At 42.5% G+C, this 19,151-nt stretch overlaps 1 protein-coding gene across 3 annotated transcripts in view; it reads left to right on the top strand.

Annotated features, from left to right (window-relative positions):
* Positions 1-19,151, top strand: part of CREB3L2 (cAMP responsive element binding protein 3 like 2) — a 120,422-nt gene that overhangs the window by 63,449 nt on the left and 37,822 nt on the right. For all 3 annotated transcript variants that reach the window (XM_043589664.1, XM_043589666.1, XM_043589665.1), the window contains exon 2: positions 8,513-8,729. In XM_043589664.1, the coding sequence (XP_043445599.1) occupies positions 8,513-8,729 (217 nt within the window). The remainder of the gene's footprint in view (positions 1-8,512; positions 8,730-19,151) is intronic.

Raw genomic sequence — 19,151 nt, 5'->3', positions numbered from 1 at the left:
CCTACTCCCTTTTCCTCACCCCCATGACCTCAGTTCTTGGGGCGGTTGTTAGCAGCGGGAGGCAGCCCAGATTGTAAACCACTCTTTCCTTGCATGTCCCCTTGACAACTGGCCAATGATCTACAAATACAATGTCGGTGCTTCGGCAATGTGGTGATTTTTTTTTTTATAAAGTAAGTAATTTATGTAAGGTTAAGAATTTCTCTTAATTTATCTGATTTGTAAACGTGGATAATGTTTTAAAATTTTTGATAGCAATTATTTATAATTATAGGGAGGCCTAGATCTTCATTGGGATTTGTTTACTGTTTGGCTGGGATATTGTAGAATGACAATAAATTGAGACAAGAGACAGTTGTTGAGTGCATATGACCTGTGGTCTGTACTAGGCTCAGGGGGGCTGGGTAAAAATGTTTCCATCTTGGTTATGAAGTTTATAAGGCCTGAAAGGTAAAGGCTTTAAGTCACTTGGCAATGAGAGAAACATCAAAGAAGAGTAAAAATGTGTCAAATTAAGAGATACTTATTCCAAAAGGCTGAAGTTGGTCAGAGAAGCAAAAAAGTCTATTGAAGCTATGTCTGTCTAGCATGACTGTAGAAGAAACAGATATGTTCTTTTTTAAAAGGTAGTTTCCTAATGCATAGGAAGATGAAAAGATATTCTAGAAAGAGCACTGTGGGAAGCCAGTGTGCAAGTACAAAATGCCAACATTTTATTGTTTTAATTTTGATAATTTTTTTTTTCCTAAAGAGCTTTTTAAAAAATTGACTGCTATGCCAGGGAAGTGTTGGGTGTATCACATGCATTATTTAACTCAATCCTCATGACCGGAAGCTGGTACTGTTGTTATACTTACTTTACAGGGGTTGCAAACTGAAATTTAGAGAACTGAAGTCATCTTGCTCAGGCCCATACGTCTGGGAGCCAGAATTCAAATCCAGAGCTGGCTCTAAAGCCATATTGCCCAATGCCATAAGGAAACGATGAGGGTTGGAATGAAGGCATCACGGGTCAGAATGAAGGCAGACACGACTACGGGATGGCTGGGGCCAGGCTGGAGGACATTCAGTGCCGGGTCTTAGATAATGAGGAGACGAAACCTTGACCCAGGTTCTTAAAGTAAGCTGCCAAGGGTCTTCACTGAAGAGGGTGAGGAACGTTCCTGTCCTGAGGCAGGGGTTCAACCCTTTCAAGGAGGTTTCTTCCAAGTCAGAGATTCTGTGATGGGACCGGGAACCCTCTGGCAGGGCCGTGCCCTAAGGGCAAGTACATGCCTTCATCATCGTTACTGCTAGTGTCCCACAGAAGTGATGCCGGGAGCCACCCCATCTAACAACCCCGTGGCATGTTTCCACACTGAATGCGGAAGACTGTGTTTGTGGTGGAGGAGTGGATGGGCTGTTGGTGAAATCTATGTCAATGTTTTTTCAGGTCCAGCCCCCACTACATGTTAGCTTTGGAGGCAGACTTAAATGCGGCAGCGTTCTATAGTCGAAAGTGCACGCGCTTCAGAACCCGCAACCCCAACCCTGGGCAAGGTACCTAACTGCCCTGAGTCCCCATTTTCTCATTTGTGAAAGAGCACATGTCTGCCTTATAGGACAACACCTTGCTCACTTTCTGAAAGTCTAATATGTGAAGGGCTTCACCACCAGATGACCTGGCACCTGCTGGTCCTGTCAGCCGCACCATCAGTGATCGTCGGCAGGCTCATGGTTTCATACTTGATAGAACTTGTCCATGCAGTTGGATCTGAACCTCAAACACCTCTTTCCTGGGAGAAACACTATGGGGAAAGTTCCATCAGTTTGAAATAAGAGCCCTTTCGTGGCTCCATCAGTTAAGCGGCAAACTCTTGAATTTGACCCAGGTCATGATCTCATGGTCATGAGATCAAGCCCTACGTCGCGCTCTGTGCTGAGTACAGAGCCTGCTTGGGATTTTCTCTTCCTCTCCCTCTGCCCCTCCTCCACTCATGTACAGACACTGTCTCAAAATGAAGAAATTAACTTTTTTTTTTTTAAAGGACCTTAGTTCAAGGTCTAGCTCAAGCAGATGACTGAGGTCTTGTGAGCATTGATTGATTGGAATGCTATGAAAGTGACTTGTAACCCCAGAAAGCTTGACTGGACTATTAGAATAGTGAAATGCTATTATGCCTTGTCTTTGAAAAAAATTCAACTCAAAATTTTAAAACTCTTGGATTCACATGCATAGTCCTTTGCTAAAGTATTAGCAAGATCCAAGAAGGCTCCCTCTTTGAGGAGGGTCACTTTGCCTCTTTGGTTTTTGGTCTCTGAGACCCTCTCTTACTGGCTGCCATTAATGGTGGGCCGATTCTGGCCTCTTTCTGGCACTGGCACTGGGATGTCAGCCTGTCTGCTGAGTGCCTGAGCCCACAGCTGCCCACAGCTGGAGCTGGTTTGCTGGGCTGACTCACAGCATCTGGTTGAGACCAGTCGGGACGATATCTTTCTCCATCACAAGTGTCCACCCTGGGACTTACTCAGTGCTCACCGCCTTGCCCAGTTCCTAGGTGTGGGTGGAGCTTAGGTACAGTCCGTCCCTCCTTCTGAGGGGGTTCTTTTTCCAGAGAGGAGGTGATCATAACGCATTTGGGAACAACTGTGAGTTCTTCGGGACTGCCTGTCATTTAGAGCTACGTTGTTTGGCAACGTGATAATTACTGTGAAGCCCAAAGTAGAGGGAGTTGGGGGACGGTGGGCAGAGTTAGAGAAGGTTTATTATTGGTTATCTGGGGGATGTTCATGAAAACATTCATTAGTGCTGCTCAGGAGAAAGAAAACGGTGGCAGCTGAGCAGCCCAACCTGGCAGCTTCCCTGGGAAAGCCGTGCAATCAAAAAGAGCCTTGCCTCAGGGTACAGCAGGATTACAGAAGGTCAGCAGGGCCAGCACAGCTGGCCAGAGTAGACAGTGCCGCTCAGGGGACAGAAACGTGGCTCGGAAACGCAGGGACTGTGAGTCCAGCTCTTGTGTTTGCCGTTTAAGTTTGTGTTATTTATTTCTCTTTTTGTTACCTTAATTTTGGTCTTGAAAGGACCTCTGTCAGATATGTGAAGAATATTCACCAGCAGGCAACCAGGAAATTGGTCCTTGGAGACCTGCTCAGGGAGGCAGACCCTGACTTCAGGTTATCTTATAGTCTGGAAACCTGGGTCCTAATCTTAGTTTTGCAGGTGTTGTGCTCCTTGTATGCAAAGCGTGGTCAGGAAAGGCCCAGGCCTTTGGTATTTTCTTATTTACTATTTTGTATCCCCACTATCTATTTAAGGTTTAACACATGGTAGCTGCAAAATCCATGAATCTTCCTCTAACTTGGGCATATCTCAACCTCTAGGGACATTGTAAGCTTCTAGGGAACTAATTGTAAAGTGGAGCTTGTGGGAGGGGGGTGGGGGAGGTGAGTGCGGATGAGGTCGACCTTCAGGAGTTGAAAAACTAAAGCATTAGAAGCACAGGCAGTGGTGGTGGATTTAATATGGATGCTTTTGAACAACTCAAAATCTCTAAAGGTGGGTCACAGGATTTGTATTTTTTTTAATTTCCTGTCATGTTGAAGAATGTTTATTACAGTCTCGCATATAATAATAAAATATTTAGGAGCACCTAGGTGTCTCAGTTGGTTAAGCATCCAACTCTTGATTTTGACTCAGGTCATGATCTCAGGGTCATGAGATTGAACCCCGTGTAGGCTCCATGCTGGGTGTGGAACCTGCTTCAGATTCTCTGTGTCCCTCACAGAGCTAGAGCAAACAATTCTATAATTTGTATGGAACCAGAAAAGACCCTAAATAGCCAAAGTAATGTTGAAAAAGAAAACCAAAGCTAGAGACATCACAATTCAGGACTTCAAGCTGTATTACAAAGCTGTAATCATCAAGACAGTATGGTACTGACACAAAAACAGACACTTAGATCAGTGGAACAGAATAGAGAACCCAGAAATGGACCTACAAACGTATGGTCAATTAATCTTGGATAAAGGAAAGAGTATCCAATGGAAAAAAGACAGTCTCTTTAGCAAATGGTACTGGGAGAACTGGACAGCAACATGCAGAAGAATGAAACTGGGCCACTTTCTTACACCATACACAAAAATAAACTCAAAACAGATGAAAGACTAAATGAAGACAAGAAGCCATCAAAATCCTAGAGGAGAAAACAGGCAACAATCTCTTTGATCTCGGCCACAGCAATTTCTTACCTGACACGTCTCCGAAGGCAAGGGAAATAAAAGCAAAAATGAACTATTGTGAGCTCATCAAGATAAAAAGCTTCTGCACAGCAAATGAAACAATCAGCAAAACTAAAAGGCATCCTATGGAATGGGAGACGTATTTGCAAATGACATATCTAATCAAGGGTTATTATCCAAAATCTATAAAGAACTTACCAGACTCAACACCCAAAAAACAAATAATCCAGTGAAGAAATGAGCAGAAGACATGAATAGACATTTTTTTAAAGAAGACATCCAGATGGTTAACCGACACATGAAAAGATGCTCAACATCACTCATCATCAGAGAAATACTAAAGAAACCACAATACTTACCACCTCACACCTGTCAGAATAGCTAAAATTAACAACTCGGGAAACAACAGATGTTGGCAAGAATGTGGAGAAAGAGGATCTCTTTTGCACTGTTGGTGGGAATGGAAACTGGTGCAGCCCCTCTGGAGATGGGGCTTTTTTATATTTATATATATATATTTTTAAATATATATATAAATATATATTGTTTAAATATATATATTTATATTTATATTTATATATATAATAAATATATATTTATATTATATATTATATATTTATTATATATATAAATATATATATTTAAAATATATATATATATATTGGAATATTACTCAGCCATAAAAAAGAATTAAATCTTGCCATTTGTAACAACATGGATGGAGTATTATGCTTAAGCGAAATAAGTCAGAGAAAAACAAAAGTACCATATGATTTCACTCATATATGGAATTTAACAAAACAAATGAGCAAAAAGCAAAAGAGAGAGAAAGAGAGGCAAACCAAGAAAAAGACTCTTAACTATAGAGAACAAACTGATGGTTACAGATAGGAGGTGGGCGGGGGCAATTGGTGAAATAGGTGATAGGGATTAAGAAATGTCCATTGACTTACGATAAAGAAGATGTGGTGTATATATAAATATACAGTGAATTATTACTCAGCGGTCAAAATGAATGAAATCTTGCCATTTGCCAAGAAACAAAACAGATGAACATAGGGGAAAGGAAGGAAAAATAAGATAAAAACAGAGAGGGAGACAGACCATAAGAGACTCTTAAATACAGAGAACAAACAGGATTGCTGGAATGGTGTCGGGTGGGGGGGATGGGCTACATGGGTGATGGGGGTTAAGGAGGACGCTTGTTAGAATGAGCACTGGGTGTTGTATGTAAGTGATAAATCACTGGCTTCTACTCCTGAAACAAATACTAACTTTAATTTAAATAAGTAAATTATGTGAAATAAATCAATAAATTTTAAAAAATACCATGAAGGAAAGCAAGTTTATATAATACGTAATTCAAGAACAGCTTATATACAGATACCGAAAAGCAAAATGCAATACAAAAGTGTATAGAACCAATTGTCAGGAATAAAATATTTAGTCCTCACAGGAAAAAAAAAAGTTCTCTTTCCCTGTCCTCCTGCTCCTCCCCCCACCCTGCTTGGGCACATGTGCTCTCTCTCAAAATAAATAAATAAAATCTTTACATATCTTCTTCTCAAGAAGAAATAGATAAATGCAATGGGATGCACAACCCAGAGGTGCAGGTAAATGCAGCAGCGCTACCTGTATAAATATTAATAAATCTGAAAAATATTCTTGGAGACCATAAAGTTGCAGAAAGACGTGTGAGGTATGGCACTATTTATTTAAAGTTTAAAAGGTTCATATGTACATAATCGAAGCATATATATGTAGTAAGAATGTAAAGACCTGAATAGGGATGATAAACAAGTTCAGGGTAACAGTAACTTTAGGAGGGATGAAGAGAAATGGTTGGGGCTTCAGTAAGTCCCTTCATGTATATTTGTTTAAAAAGAAAGAGTCAAAAAAAAAAAGTTAAGAAAAACAGGTTGTAGCAGCAAACATGGAAAAGTTAAGATTTTTTTCCCAAAAGAATGAATACATAATCATTCATGGTACTGTTTTCTATAATTTTTCCGAGTGTTTAAAATATTTCATTACAAAATGACAAAAACAAAGCTCTCCTAGTAATTGGGATGCAGGCAGTCGGCCTTTGGGAATTCTTGCCTAGATGCTTCTAAGGACTACTCGGTTCTAAATGTGTTTGTGTGCGGAGAGCTCTCCCCCAAGCACTTCTCTTATTCTTATAGATGACTGATGCCGATCTGCCTGTGCCCAAAGTCCTGATGAGATGCAGCCAGTTCTCCTGTTGGTGATGTTGGTGAAATCCACCAACCTAACTCTACTTTGAGGACCTAGCCTACAAGGGCCTCTTCCCTGTTGTCTCTTTCTCACCTTTATTAAAGGAGATGTTCTGTCCTACAAGCTCCATAATCTTAGAGCTCTAACCTCCTGCCTTCCTGTCCCCAAGCTGCATTCATTTCAGAACACCTTTATTGACAATTCAGTGGTAGAATTTAGTATCCATGGGGATCCCAAGAGTTTTCATTGCCTACCCTAAGCATCACCATTTGCAGTCAGTTCTCCTATTGTTGTGTCTGCTTTTGTAACTTCCTTTCTATACCAGAAGCGTCCCTAAAATTTAATCAGTAAGTGGCTCAGGGAATGTGAAGAAGGGAGAAGTGGCTCTAGCAGCAGGTGCTATGATGAACTTTGAAATTTAACTTAATTTTGTTATTATTTTTGAAGTTTATTTTAGAGATTTTCTTTTTTAACGTTTATTTTTCAGAGAGAGAGAGAGAGAGAGAGAGAGCATGCCCACACGTGAGCAGGGGAGGGGCAGAAAGAGAGGGAGACAGAATCTGAAGCAGGCTCTGTGCTGTCAGCGCAAAGCCCAGTGTAGGGCTCTAACCCATAAACTGTGAGATCATGACCTGAGCCGAAGTCTGATGCTCAATGACTGAGCCACCCAGGTGTCCCAAGTCTATTTGGTTTATTTTGAGAGAGAGAGAGAGAGAGAGAGAGAGAGAGAGAGAGAGAGAGAGAGGCAGGGAGAGAGGAAGAGAGAGAAGCCCAAGTAGGCTCCGTGCTGTCAGCTCGGCGGATTCCGATGCAGGACTCGATCCCACAACTGTGAGATCATGACCTGAGCCAAAATCAACAGTCAGACACTTAACTGACTGAGCCACCCAGGCACCCCTAATTTTGTTATCATTATTTTTAATGTAGTCTGTAATGGTAGTTCTAAACCAAGGATGGTTCTCCCCACTCCTGACAGGGACATTTGACAGTGTCTGAAGACCTTTCCAGTTTTTGAAACTAGGGGGGCACTACTACCATTCATTGGGTAGAGGCTAGGGATGCTGCTAAACACCCAGTAATGCACAGAAAATCCCCACCCCCATAATAAAGAATTATCCAGTCCAAAATGTCAATAGTGCCAAGATTGAAAAAAACCCTGGAATATCCCCTATCAATGAGGGAGAGTGGCTGGGGCTGCAGCTCCGTTAGAGTGGGGACTGTGGAACCAGGGACGTAGGAGTCCCTGTGAGTATGTGTATAGACCATTCCTGTATCATCTTCACGGCATGCTGTGGGTTAGGGAGTCAGTGGTGTTGAACATGGATGATGAGAAGAGGTTAAGGAAAAACTGGAGAGGAACACAGAGTCCGGGTGGTTGGAGAGAGCAGAAGGAAGCGGCCTCTGATGTCTTTGAACTTGGCACTTTGCTATAAATAGCACCCCCGTGCTATAGAAATAGAGGATATAGTGTATTTTAAAATATTTTCCATGAAAAATGAGGTAGGTAGTTACGCCCAGTGAGGGGTGCTGTCCTTCGCCCACACTTGTTTCTGTTGTGATTTTGCCATTCCTCTTGTTGAGAGGTGGAGTCTGTTTTTCCATCCCATGTGTCTGAGCTGGCCTCACCACTTGCCTTGACCAAAAGAATGTGGAGGGAGTGATGATGTGTGACTGCTGAGGCCTTTCAGGTTTGGTTTTCTCCGCGTTAGGACACCTCTGCCCTCATGGGAGGGATCTCGGCCTGACACAGTCACTGAGGAAAGGGTCCGGCCATTCGACTGGCCTGGCCCCGCGTCACTCCCAGCCAACCTTCCAGCACAGTGGACTCAGATGAAACCAGCTTGTCTGCCCAGCCAACCCATGGAATAGTGAGAAATAATAAAGTGTACTTATGTTAAGCCACTGAACTTTGGGCTAGTTTGCTACACAGCAAGAGATAACTGGACACTGTATATAAATGGCTTCATTTGAAGCAGCAAATGATAGATTTGCCTTAGGATGTTGTGTACCTGTCAGATCGCGGTTCAGAGAAACTGAGTTCTTCCTTCTTTGTGTCTCGTAGCACTTCTCAGAACTTCTGGATGAGTTTTCCCAGAACGTCTTGGGTCAGCTCCTTAATGACCCTTTCCTCTCCGAGAAGAGTGTGTCGATGGAGGTGGAACCGTCCCCAACATCCCCGGCGCCTCTCATCCAGGCTGAGCACAGCTACTCCCTGTGTGAGGAGCCTCGGGCCCAGTCACCGTTCACCCACGTTGCCACCGGTGACAGCTTCAATGACGGTAAACTCAGGGCAGGGGAGATACTGGGACCATGGGACCTTTGACTCGGAGCTCCTCGGGGGTGTGGAGTGTGTGTTACACTATTGTCAGCACTCACGTTAGCTGCATACCTACTCCACAGAGAGCCCGGGGCTTGGGCTGTGGGGAAATGCAGAGTCACGGGATGCTTTCCCCACCCCCGGCCGTGTGCTCTGGGAACTTGCTATAACGAATGCCAGTAGTTGCTTTCTTTGACCCCGGGGATTGGGCAGCAGAACATCCTTTTGCAAATCAAGGTTGGCCTGTTTGGTTGGTAATTCCGGTAACTCCAATGGCTTAAGGGATCATGTCATTTTTTTCTGAGAAAGAATTTTTATGGCTACTCTTCTCCACACAAGCTTCTTGGGCCTCCTCTTAACCCATATTCAGCATGTTCCCTTGACTACATGTATATGAGATCTTGGCGAGCATTCCTAGGTCACCTAGTATTCCTGGTGACCCTTTCATGCCCATCTTCAATGCCAACAGTATGGTATTTGTTGAAGATCTAGTTTTCTTGGCTTTAGAGTGTTAAGCTGTTTGACTATGTGTCTGTAAAGTGACTTTCTTCCAGATCTGAATTCCTTTATTACATATTATCAGTGCCTTAAATTGTAGCTATTGATTCACCTGGCAGTTCTTGAGTTCACATGCTAGACATTGGAGGAAATAGAAATAAAAAATGAGCACATTGTTCTCATAGAACCTACCACTTGGGGAACATTAGATATGTATACAACTGACTATAAAAATGGAGAATATATGCTAAGGGTGGTGGTTAAGGTTATGTCCTCTGCAGTCAGACCTCAGTTTAAGTTCTATTTCAGTGACTACTTGTGGGCCAACTACTTAACTTCCTCATGTGTAAAAGTAGGATAAAAGCAGCGTCTATTTCATGTCTTGTAAAGATTAAACATCAGAATATATGCCAGTGCCTAGCCCAGGATATCGTTCTTAGCTGCTAATACTAAGGATATTGTTCTCAGCCGCTGTTGCAATCATTCTTATTTCAAACCAGGAACTGTAAGAGGATGGCAGGGCTTTAGGTGATCAGGAAAGTTTGGGGGAGGATTTCTTAACTTCCCAAGCTGTGACCTACAGTGAAATGTGATATTGGGTTTCTAGCCATCAATATTCACTTTTGTTCATATTCATTCCCTATTGCAAAATCTCAGATAGTCCTCCATTGTTCTATAGAACGAAGCTGACCTCACAGCATAGCTTTCAAAGCCTTTGTGGGCTGATCCTACCTCCTTTCCCCACCTTGTCCCGTCTCTCCCTGTCTGTGTGCCTCTGACACTGACTTTTCCACTCCACGACTTTTCTTACACTGTTTTCTTTATTCTGGGTTCCCATTACCTTTGTCAGCCCCACCAGTCAAATTCCCACCTACCCATCAAGACCCAACTCAGTGTCATCTGGTGCCAGACTCTCCCATCTGAAAGCTGTCACCCATTATGTTTTCACAGCGCTGCTTCTGTGTGTTTATTTGTTTTGGTTTTGCCGTTTGTCTAGAGACTATTACATGTGTCCTTATATTCCAGCCGTTATTTATTTTTCTATTCTCTTCTCTGTTTTGAGCTGGTTTGTGAGCAAGTATGATTATGTGTTCCTGGTACCTAGCACTGTGCTTGGCACTTTGATGGTATCTGATAAACAGTTATTTCACTGAGTTAATTGTACAGTAAGTGGTTAAGGGAGAAGGTATAGAAAAGACTGAAGCACATTCCTAACCTCTGGTGACGGCATCAGGGAAGACACCTGCTCTGCTGTCCCCTACACTGCTTGCTCTCTGACTATGCACATACACTGGGCTGCATGCATTTGATCAGGTGGTGTTTCTTGGCCTTTCGCAGCTGTCTTGTACAGGGACAAACACAGTGCCAAGTAGGAGTAGATATTTTATAAATGCTTTATGATTCACTCTTAAAATTCACTTCTTAGCGATTTATTGAGTACCTACCTTGTACTTAACCTGCGAGGCGCTGTTCTAAGCACTGAGGGTAAAAAGTGAACACAATTACAAAGGTCTCTGCCTTCATGGAGTTTACATTCTAGGAGGTAGGGGTGACGGAAAATAAGAAAAAGAAAAAAGTAAAATATATGGCTTATTCGATGGTGATCAGTGATATACAGAAAAAGAAATCAGAAAAATGGATAGGGACTTGCTGAAGGACGTGGGTGGGCATCTTAGTCTATTCAGGCTGCTGTAACAAAAATATTACATGGCTTGTAAACAACAAAAAATACTTTCTTATGGTTCTAGAGCCTGGAAGTCCCAGATTAGGGTGCCAGCATGGGTGGATGAGAGCCCTCTCCAGTTGCAGACTTCCTGTTGTATGCTTACATGACGGAAGGGATGAGGGAGTGCTGACGGGTCTCTTATTAATAAAGGCCCTGTTTCCATTCATGAGGACTCCACCCTCATATGACATAAGCACTTCCCAAAGGCCCCTCTCCTGATAACATCACACTGGGCATTAGGATTTCAACATGAGAATTTGGGGGGACACAAGCATTCCCACCATAACGGGGGATGAGGAATTGAAATCCTAAACAGGATAGACCAAGAAGGACCATCTTTGAAGGTAATGTTTGAGTAAAGGTCAGCAGATGAGGAAAAGAACTAGATGTCTGAGGAAGATGCTTCTAGGCAGAGAGGAAACATCAAGTGCAGAGGGCAGAGGCTGTGTGGCTGGAGTGATAACAATAGGGCCACCTTGTATTATATTTAGATGATTATATAATTGTGGAGTGGTCAGCCGTTCTGCAGCCTTGCTGTTCTAGAACATGCAGATTAGAGAAGGCCTAAATAATCTAGGCGGACCCATTTGCCCCTTCAATTCCACGTATGTTTGCGGAACACCCGCTGTGGGTCAGACACTGTCCTCGATAATTGCAATACGCAGTAGTGAAACTTAGATCCTGCCTACAAGTAGCTCAGACTCTAGTGAAAATGCCATGTACCCCAATACTTGACCAGGCAGAATGGAAATGTCCCAAGAGGAAATTAAGCTGTAGAAGTTCAGAGCAGAGAAGGCACACCCAGAGAAGATCATAGGAAATGTACCATGAATGAGACAGTTTATTTGGGCCTTGAAGCATTGGGTGGAGTTGGAACAGTGGCTGGAGGGAAGCAGACAGAGGCCCGAGGGCTGGAACACTGATTCTTCTAAAACAAGATCTCTAGTGAAATGGTTGCAAATAAGTACGTTTCCAAAGATGCCGGCTCTTTCTCTTCCATGATGAAACACTTTCTTTGTATTTTAATTGCAATCAATATAAATGCAACCCAGGGGAACTCAGGGGTGCCATCGATGCTAATAGTTCGAGTGTTAGGGAAAAAGAAGCAGTGAATCTCTTCTGGGAAGGCTTTCTTATCATTAGACCAAAGCACACTCCATTCAGTTCCCTCACCTCGTGCCTTCTTCTATGTATAGATCCTGTGCTGCTATAGGCTTTGCTAGTAATTTGCTGAGAACAGGTGTGGTGGGTCAGATATAGCTTGCAAAGGGTTTCTGATCCACTGCTCATGTTCAAAGATCGGGATTTCTCTGAGTTAGAACCACCTTCCTATGCCAGCAAAAGCACTTGTACAAGTAGGGGGTAATGAACAAGGAGGGTAACCATTTGGGCGGTGTGAAATCAAAGTTAGCATACATGAGTAGATGGGGCACTTTCCCCGGAAAGCTTTGTCTACATCTTAGCATCCAATATTTTTCTGAGTTTGGTGTAGACAGACAGATGTTTGGGAACAGAATTATTTTGTTCATTTGAGATCCTGTTTGCATCCACCTTGAGGGAGGATCAGCCCCAAGGATCCTCCTTGTAGCACGTGTTCTGCCTGACAGAGCCCCTTCCTGTTGGAAAAAGGTGGTAGTTCTTTAGGAAGTGTGTAAGAAGGCGGCATTTAAAAATTGCTGTTCACATTAAATTTAATATTCTTTTTCTCTCGCTTTGGGGAAACAGCTTAAGCAAAAGTAGGAGTCCTTGTTTCTAGTGATGGGTAGCCAGTTGTTTCATGATATCTGGGAAAGCCAGTGATTCAGATCTCCTTGTCCAATTTTACTTAGATTAAGTGGAATTCCTCTGTAGTTGCTGCTAAGCCTAAAAGAAGATGATGAACAATTGGAGTAGACCGTCTCCTACTTTATTAGGATTTTTCTCTGTCTTTTCCTCTGTCTTTATCCTCTCTTCCTCTCTCTCCCACTTCTTTCTTTTCCTTTGTCCTTCCTTGTTCTCTCCCTGCTGTTTCTTCTCCCCTACCCTCCCTCCTTAAACCCCAGACCAGTGACATAGGGCATATTAGGTGCTCTTATCCTCTTAACTTTTCATGGACCTGGATGGACTGTAGACCCCTAAAATGATATACAACATTTTGGGCTGTCCACATTTGTCATTTTTTTTCTGCTGAGCACATCTATAACTTTTTTTTAGATCCTCAAGAGTCTGTGACTGCCACCCTCGCAGCACCCCTCCTCCCCCTCCCCATTCCCCCCCCCCCCCCCCCCGTCCCCCGCAAAGAGAGGTTGAGAAACACTGGTCTAAGATTACATAGGAGTCATCTATCTTCAGGACTGAATATGACTGTAGACTTCTTTCTCTGAAACACTACAGCTAAAAAACTCATGTGGCCTCAGCAACCACAGGATCCAGACATCAGAGTGTGGGCTCGGCCTTCAAAACCACCAGAAAGATATTCTGCCCCCAGCTCATTCATTTCTCCCCATGATTAAGGCTGTTAACCAGATGCCAGGCAGGGTTTTCTGTTCTACAAAAACAGAGAGAGAGAGAGAGAGAGAGAGAGAGAGAGAGAGAGAGAGAAAGAGAAGGTTATAAAAAGATAAGCAGAAACATCCAAGTAAAATGTCTGTGGATATTTCTATACGGGGATTGAGGGAAAAAAGCTTATATCTGAATGACCAAGTCCTGTACCTCACCACATGTAAGGTATCTTCACAAGTTATTCTATTTTAGTCATGTTCCTTTGTAATTAACTCGGGAAGCTATGTATTCATTTGCTTTGTTCTTTAATTTCAGTCTTCTTCCTGAAGAAGAAGCTTAGTAGAGCCAGAGTAAAGCTGTTCAGGGCGAGCTAGACAAGGGCACTACCCTTCCAGACGATAGAGGAACAAAATTAGAACCTACGTAAAATATCAACAGATTCAGCATAAAATACACTAGTATAGGAGTGATCTAATACAATATTTACACCACGCACAAGCCAAGGTAACTTTATTTTGGGTGGAATAAGGGATTGCAACTGTGGCCATTCCAGGTTCTACAGGGGGTGGGACTAGGAACATAAATAATAATTATCTTCCTTCCGATTAAGCCAGCTGGGCTTTTAGTGCTAGCAGAGGCGAAGGATGGCTAGGTAAGCCGGCTTAGTACGGATACCCTAAATTTACGGCGCTGTTTTCACAGGTGGGAATGAAAACAATAGTCTGTGAGCTAAAGATGAGCAGTGCTGCCGGTAAATGGGAAGCCTGGTGGAAGCCAAGACTCGGGGTTTGGGGAGAAACAGATATTTAGGAAAGTGGGGTGGTGTTTGGGGGAAGGCTTGAAGATGAAACTAATGTCTCATGGCTGATGATGCCAGAGCACGGACAGCGGGCCTAGACATGGATCATTAATGCAGGGGGAGAAGGAAAGGCATATAACATGCATGGCAAAGAAATCATGGATTTTGAAATAATTAGATGAAGCCCAGAGCAGGATTGACACACGGTCCAGTAGGTAGAGTAGTGGGGAGAGAGGAGTCATAGGTGACTTGGGTTTCCTGTCGGCAGTGTTGCAGATATCTTGTTGAAATGCTCCGAGGAGGTGAGACCTGAAAGTCACAGAAAGACCACGAACAGCTGTATGTTTATCACATTTACTTTGAGCTACAAACAAGAGCGTCGGTCAGTCAGAGCCACCATCATAGAGGGTGTAGATTCAAGGGTAGAAAAGGAAGACTTGTCGCTCATCTCCCCACAGAGAGTAACTGGGTCCTCTGATGTGGGTGGGCTGGAGACTCAGAGGTGGTGGGGCTGCTCTCTCTGAGTCTGATGCCTGAGCTCATGGTATATGTCCTTTGGCTATTCGTCACCTTTTTGGGTATTGCCTTTACTTTCTTTGTCTAACAGGCAAGGAGGATAATGATGCCCCCCGCAACCTTTAAATTTTTTTTTAGTATTTATTTACTATTTTTGAGAGACAGAGAGAGAAGAGACAGAGACAGAGACAGAGACAGAGAGAGCATGAGCAGGGGAGAGGCAGAGAGAAGGAGACACAGAATCCAAAGCAGGCTCCAGGCTCCGAGGTGTTGGCACAGAGCCCGACACGGGGCTCAAACTTGCGAACTGTGAGATCATGACCTGAGCCGAAGTCCAACCCTCAACCAACTAAGGCGTCCAGGCACCCCACAGAGGTCCTTCTAATACATGAAAACATTTAGAACAATGCCTGGCACGTTTTGGCTGTTGTTCGTTGGTCTTAAACTGGGAATCTTTACCTCAGGAACACTGGATTCAAATTTTATATAAACCCAGGTGAGAATATAGCAAGAACCAGTGTTGCACCTTTTGCAGTAGCTAATTATGGGCTCAAAACACGTTAAGGGAATAATAATCACTTTTGGCTAGAGACCCATTTAATCACTGGTCTGTTGTAAAGCAATATCTTAGAGTTGCAAGGAGAACAGCCTGTGAATCCCAGGTCTGATGCACACCTGCTAGGTAACTTTAGGTGAGTTATTTGATCCCTTAGCTTCCTTGTCTATAAAATGTGGGTAGTAGTAAGTAGTGCATACCTTACCTGATTACTCTTCGGATTAACATATGTAAAGCTCTTACAACAATACGTAGCATATAGTAAACACCCACAGTTAAGTGTTTGCTATTTTTACTCTTTTCAACACCTCACCATGTCACTCATGACTGACGGTTATTTCAGGGTTAAGGCTGTCACAGAGGGGACCGTGGGCAGACAGGCCACCAACTTTCATTCAAACATGTGGCGGGCTATATAGTTTAACGTGATTCTGAAGGCACCTCGGTGGCTCAGTCGGTTAAGCGTCCGACTTCGGCTCAAGTCATGATCTCACCGTCATGAGTTCCAGCCCCGTGTCGGGCTCTGTGCTGACAGCTTAGAGCCTGGAGCCTGCTTCCAATTCTGTGTCTCCCTCTCTCTCTCTATCTCTCTCTCTCTCTCTCTCTCTGCCCCTCTCCCACTCACGCTCTGGGTCTTTCTCAAAAATAAACAACCATTAACATGATTCTGACACACTTGACTCAATTCTTGCCTTTCTCCCAGCCTCCAGAACCCAGCCTTAGCATTTTCTCCTTTAAGAGATTTTTACATCAAAAATCAGTCAAGATTTGCCAGCTCCTTTGAAAAATTTTGAAGAGCAAGCACAGTTATCAAATGCCGAAAGATTTAGATGAGGTGTACTTTAATTTACAAAAATTTCCTTTTCAACGTTAGTCATGTCATATCAATAGCAAATGGATATATTTATGCATGTATCATATAAGTGGGATTTGCCCCACGTGATTTCTCTTTTTAAGAATATATATGCGGGGTGCCTGGGTGGCTTGGTCGGTTAAGCGTCCGACTTCGGCTCAGATCATGATCTCACGGCTCCGTGAGTTCGAGCCCCACGTCGCGCTCTGTGCTGACAGCTCAGAGCCTGGAGCCTGCTTTGGATTCTGTGTCTCCCTCTCTCTCTATCCCTCCCCTGTTCATGCTCTGTCTCTCTCTGTCTCAAAAATAAATAAACGTTGAAAAAAAATTTTTTTAAAAAGAATATATATGCATACGTATTATATATACATATGTGTATATCTTTTTTCTCCCCCTTCCCAAGGAATCAACATCTAATCACTACTGTAATTTCTGCAGTATATATGGAAGTGATTGAGGATGTACATTGTAGTGTTGCCTCTGTGTTGGCTCTGATGTAGTGTCTTTTCTGGCCCCTCCGTGCACTCTGCTGTGGGTACTCATAGAGTCTGGCCCCATTTCCCATGGCAGTTCCGTTTTGTCCTTGGATGGGAAGGACTTGCTCACCACCAGCAGACAGTGGCTTATTTTTATTTTCTGGCTGATAGCTAAGTGGTGATGCTGAGGAATCATGCCAGTTGAGTTTGACCTTTGACAGGAAGCCATTTAAATAAAATCAGATGATATGGGGGCTATTGGTCTTATTCCCCACAGTATGCACTACTGACCTTATTGGGTGATTTTTCCTTGTGAAATGAAACTTAAAATGCATGTAAACACCATTTAGGAAAAAAAAATTTTTCCCTCAATATCTGAGCTTCAGGTTTTAGAAATTAAAGGGTGTCAAGTGTACTGACTTTTGTTTTTGTAGTTTAGCCAATAACTCAAACATCTAAGGATAATTCCAGTTCTAAGCCATGGTGGCTCTACTGATCTTTTTGACCCGAAAATAAAACCATAAAAATAAGGTAATGTGGAAAATTGTAATACATGTTCTATTCACGCCCTTTCACTCTATCCTTTATTAACCTTCTACCTCATAGGTTACATTTGTCATTTTGTTTTCTCTGATTTGATATTTATTTCCGATGAGGAACAGAGTATAAGCCCAAACTTGGTAGTTTAGGATGAAAACTCTTTTCTCTGATGTCAACTACCACTGGACTGCTATTCTCACCAAACTTCTTACTGGCTGACTTTCTTCATATGAAGCCATTTATTTTATGATGTAACCGGTAGATCTAATCAGTCAATCTACAAACGTATTGATATGGTCACAAGTGATGGTTTAGAGGAATTATTATGGCAAGAGGAATTATTATGGCAACTATTTTGTTGCAATAGGTTCTGATATAGTGGATTTAATTTCTTACATATACATTCAGCTATATCGTATCAGCCAGCTATACTGCTGCATAACAAGAACCATTAGCTTTAACAACAGTCACTTATTATAGCTCATATGTCTATGCCTTGGCTGGAGGCTGGGTACTTTGGGTGGGGGACAGTTGAGTGATTTTGCTAGTTTCAGCCAGATTCACTCACATATTTAAGGCTGAGTGTTGGCTGATCTTGGTCAGTCTCATTTGGGGGGGCAAACTCTGTTCCACATGTCTGCCCCCCTTCTTCTGGGGTCAGTAGATCGTTCTGGCACATCCTTTTCATTAAGATGGCAGTAGTACCAGTGTGTAAATACAGTTGTGCAAGTGCATTTCAAGACTGTACTCACATTAGGAAGCTAACATCCCTTTGGCCAAAGCAAGTCATATGGCCAGTCCAAGGTGGGGATTAGTCCACAGTGGGAAGGTACTGCAAAATTACATGGCAGTGGAGGGGTGAGTGAAGAGTTGAAGCCAATTATGCAATTTATAGCATATATGAAAGTACTCTTTGACTCTTGTTGAGTCAAGAGACTCTGAATAGGCCCCTTGAGCCACTTGGGCTTCTATCTAATAGTTATCATCGCAAGGCATAAAGTTGAACATGTAGAAACAGGCCATGTCAATGCATGATTATCCAGGCACAGGATATTCCAGTACAGAAAATTTAGAAATAGTATATAATCTAAAGAAATAAAACATCCATTCATGTTCTGAATTCTTCTCCAGAGAGAATTTTACTATCTTGACACATTTCCTTTCAGTCTTTTTTTTTCTGTCACTTTCTTCATTAATAGTATATAAATTTATATACAGATTTTTAAAAATATTCTATAATAAGTCTTTCTTTGCCTTGTCATTAAAAAGTTTATATGTGTAATATTACTGGCCACATAAATGTTCCACGTATAGTTGCATCATAATTCGTCCACCTTGCCCTTGTTCTTTACTGTTTTGGTTATTTTCAGTGTTCTGTGATTATAAATAATGCTACAATAATCAGATCTGTGCACAGGACTTTATTTACATTTTTAGTTGTTTCTTTAATGGAAAGACTCCAGGTCGGGAGTGCAGAGACCGGGTTCTGCCACTGATTTGCTGTGTGATCTAGACCTGTGTGTCAGTTTCCTCATTATAAAATGATGTATCTGAGCTTGATGGCCTTAAACTTCTTTCCAGCTCAAAAACCATCCGTAAGTTAGAATAATAAACTTCTTGTCAGTACTACCCAAAGCAACCTACATATTCAATGCAATCCCTATCAAAATAACACCAGCATTCTTCACAAAGCTAGAACAAATAATCCTAAAATTTGTATGGAACCACAAAAGACCCCAAACAGCCAAAGCTATTGGAATCTTGAAAAAGAAAACCAAAGCAGGAGGTATCACAATCCCGGACTTCAAGCTATACTACAAAGCTGTAATCATCAAGACAGTATGGTACTGGCACAAGAACAGACACTCAGATCAGTGGAACAGAACAGAGAACCCAGAAATGGACCCACAAACATATGGCCAACTAATCTTTGACAAAG

This window comes from Prionailurus bengalensis, chromosome A2, assembly GCF_016509475.1.
Source record: "Prionailurus bengalensis isolate Pbe53 chromosome A2, Fcat_Pben_1.1_paternal_pri, whole genome shotgun sequence".
In the NCBI taxonomy this organism is placed as follows: domain Eukaryota; kingdom Metazoa; phylum Chordata; class Mammalia; order Carnivora; family Felidae; genus Prionailurus; species Prionailurus bengalensis.
This window is presented reverse-complemented; position numbering and strand designations above follow the sequence as displayed.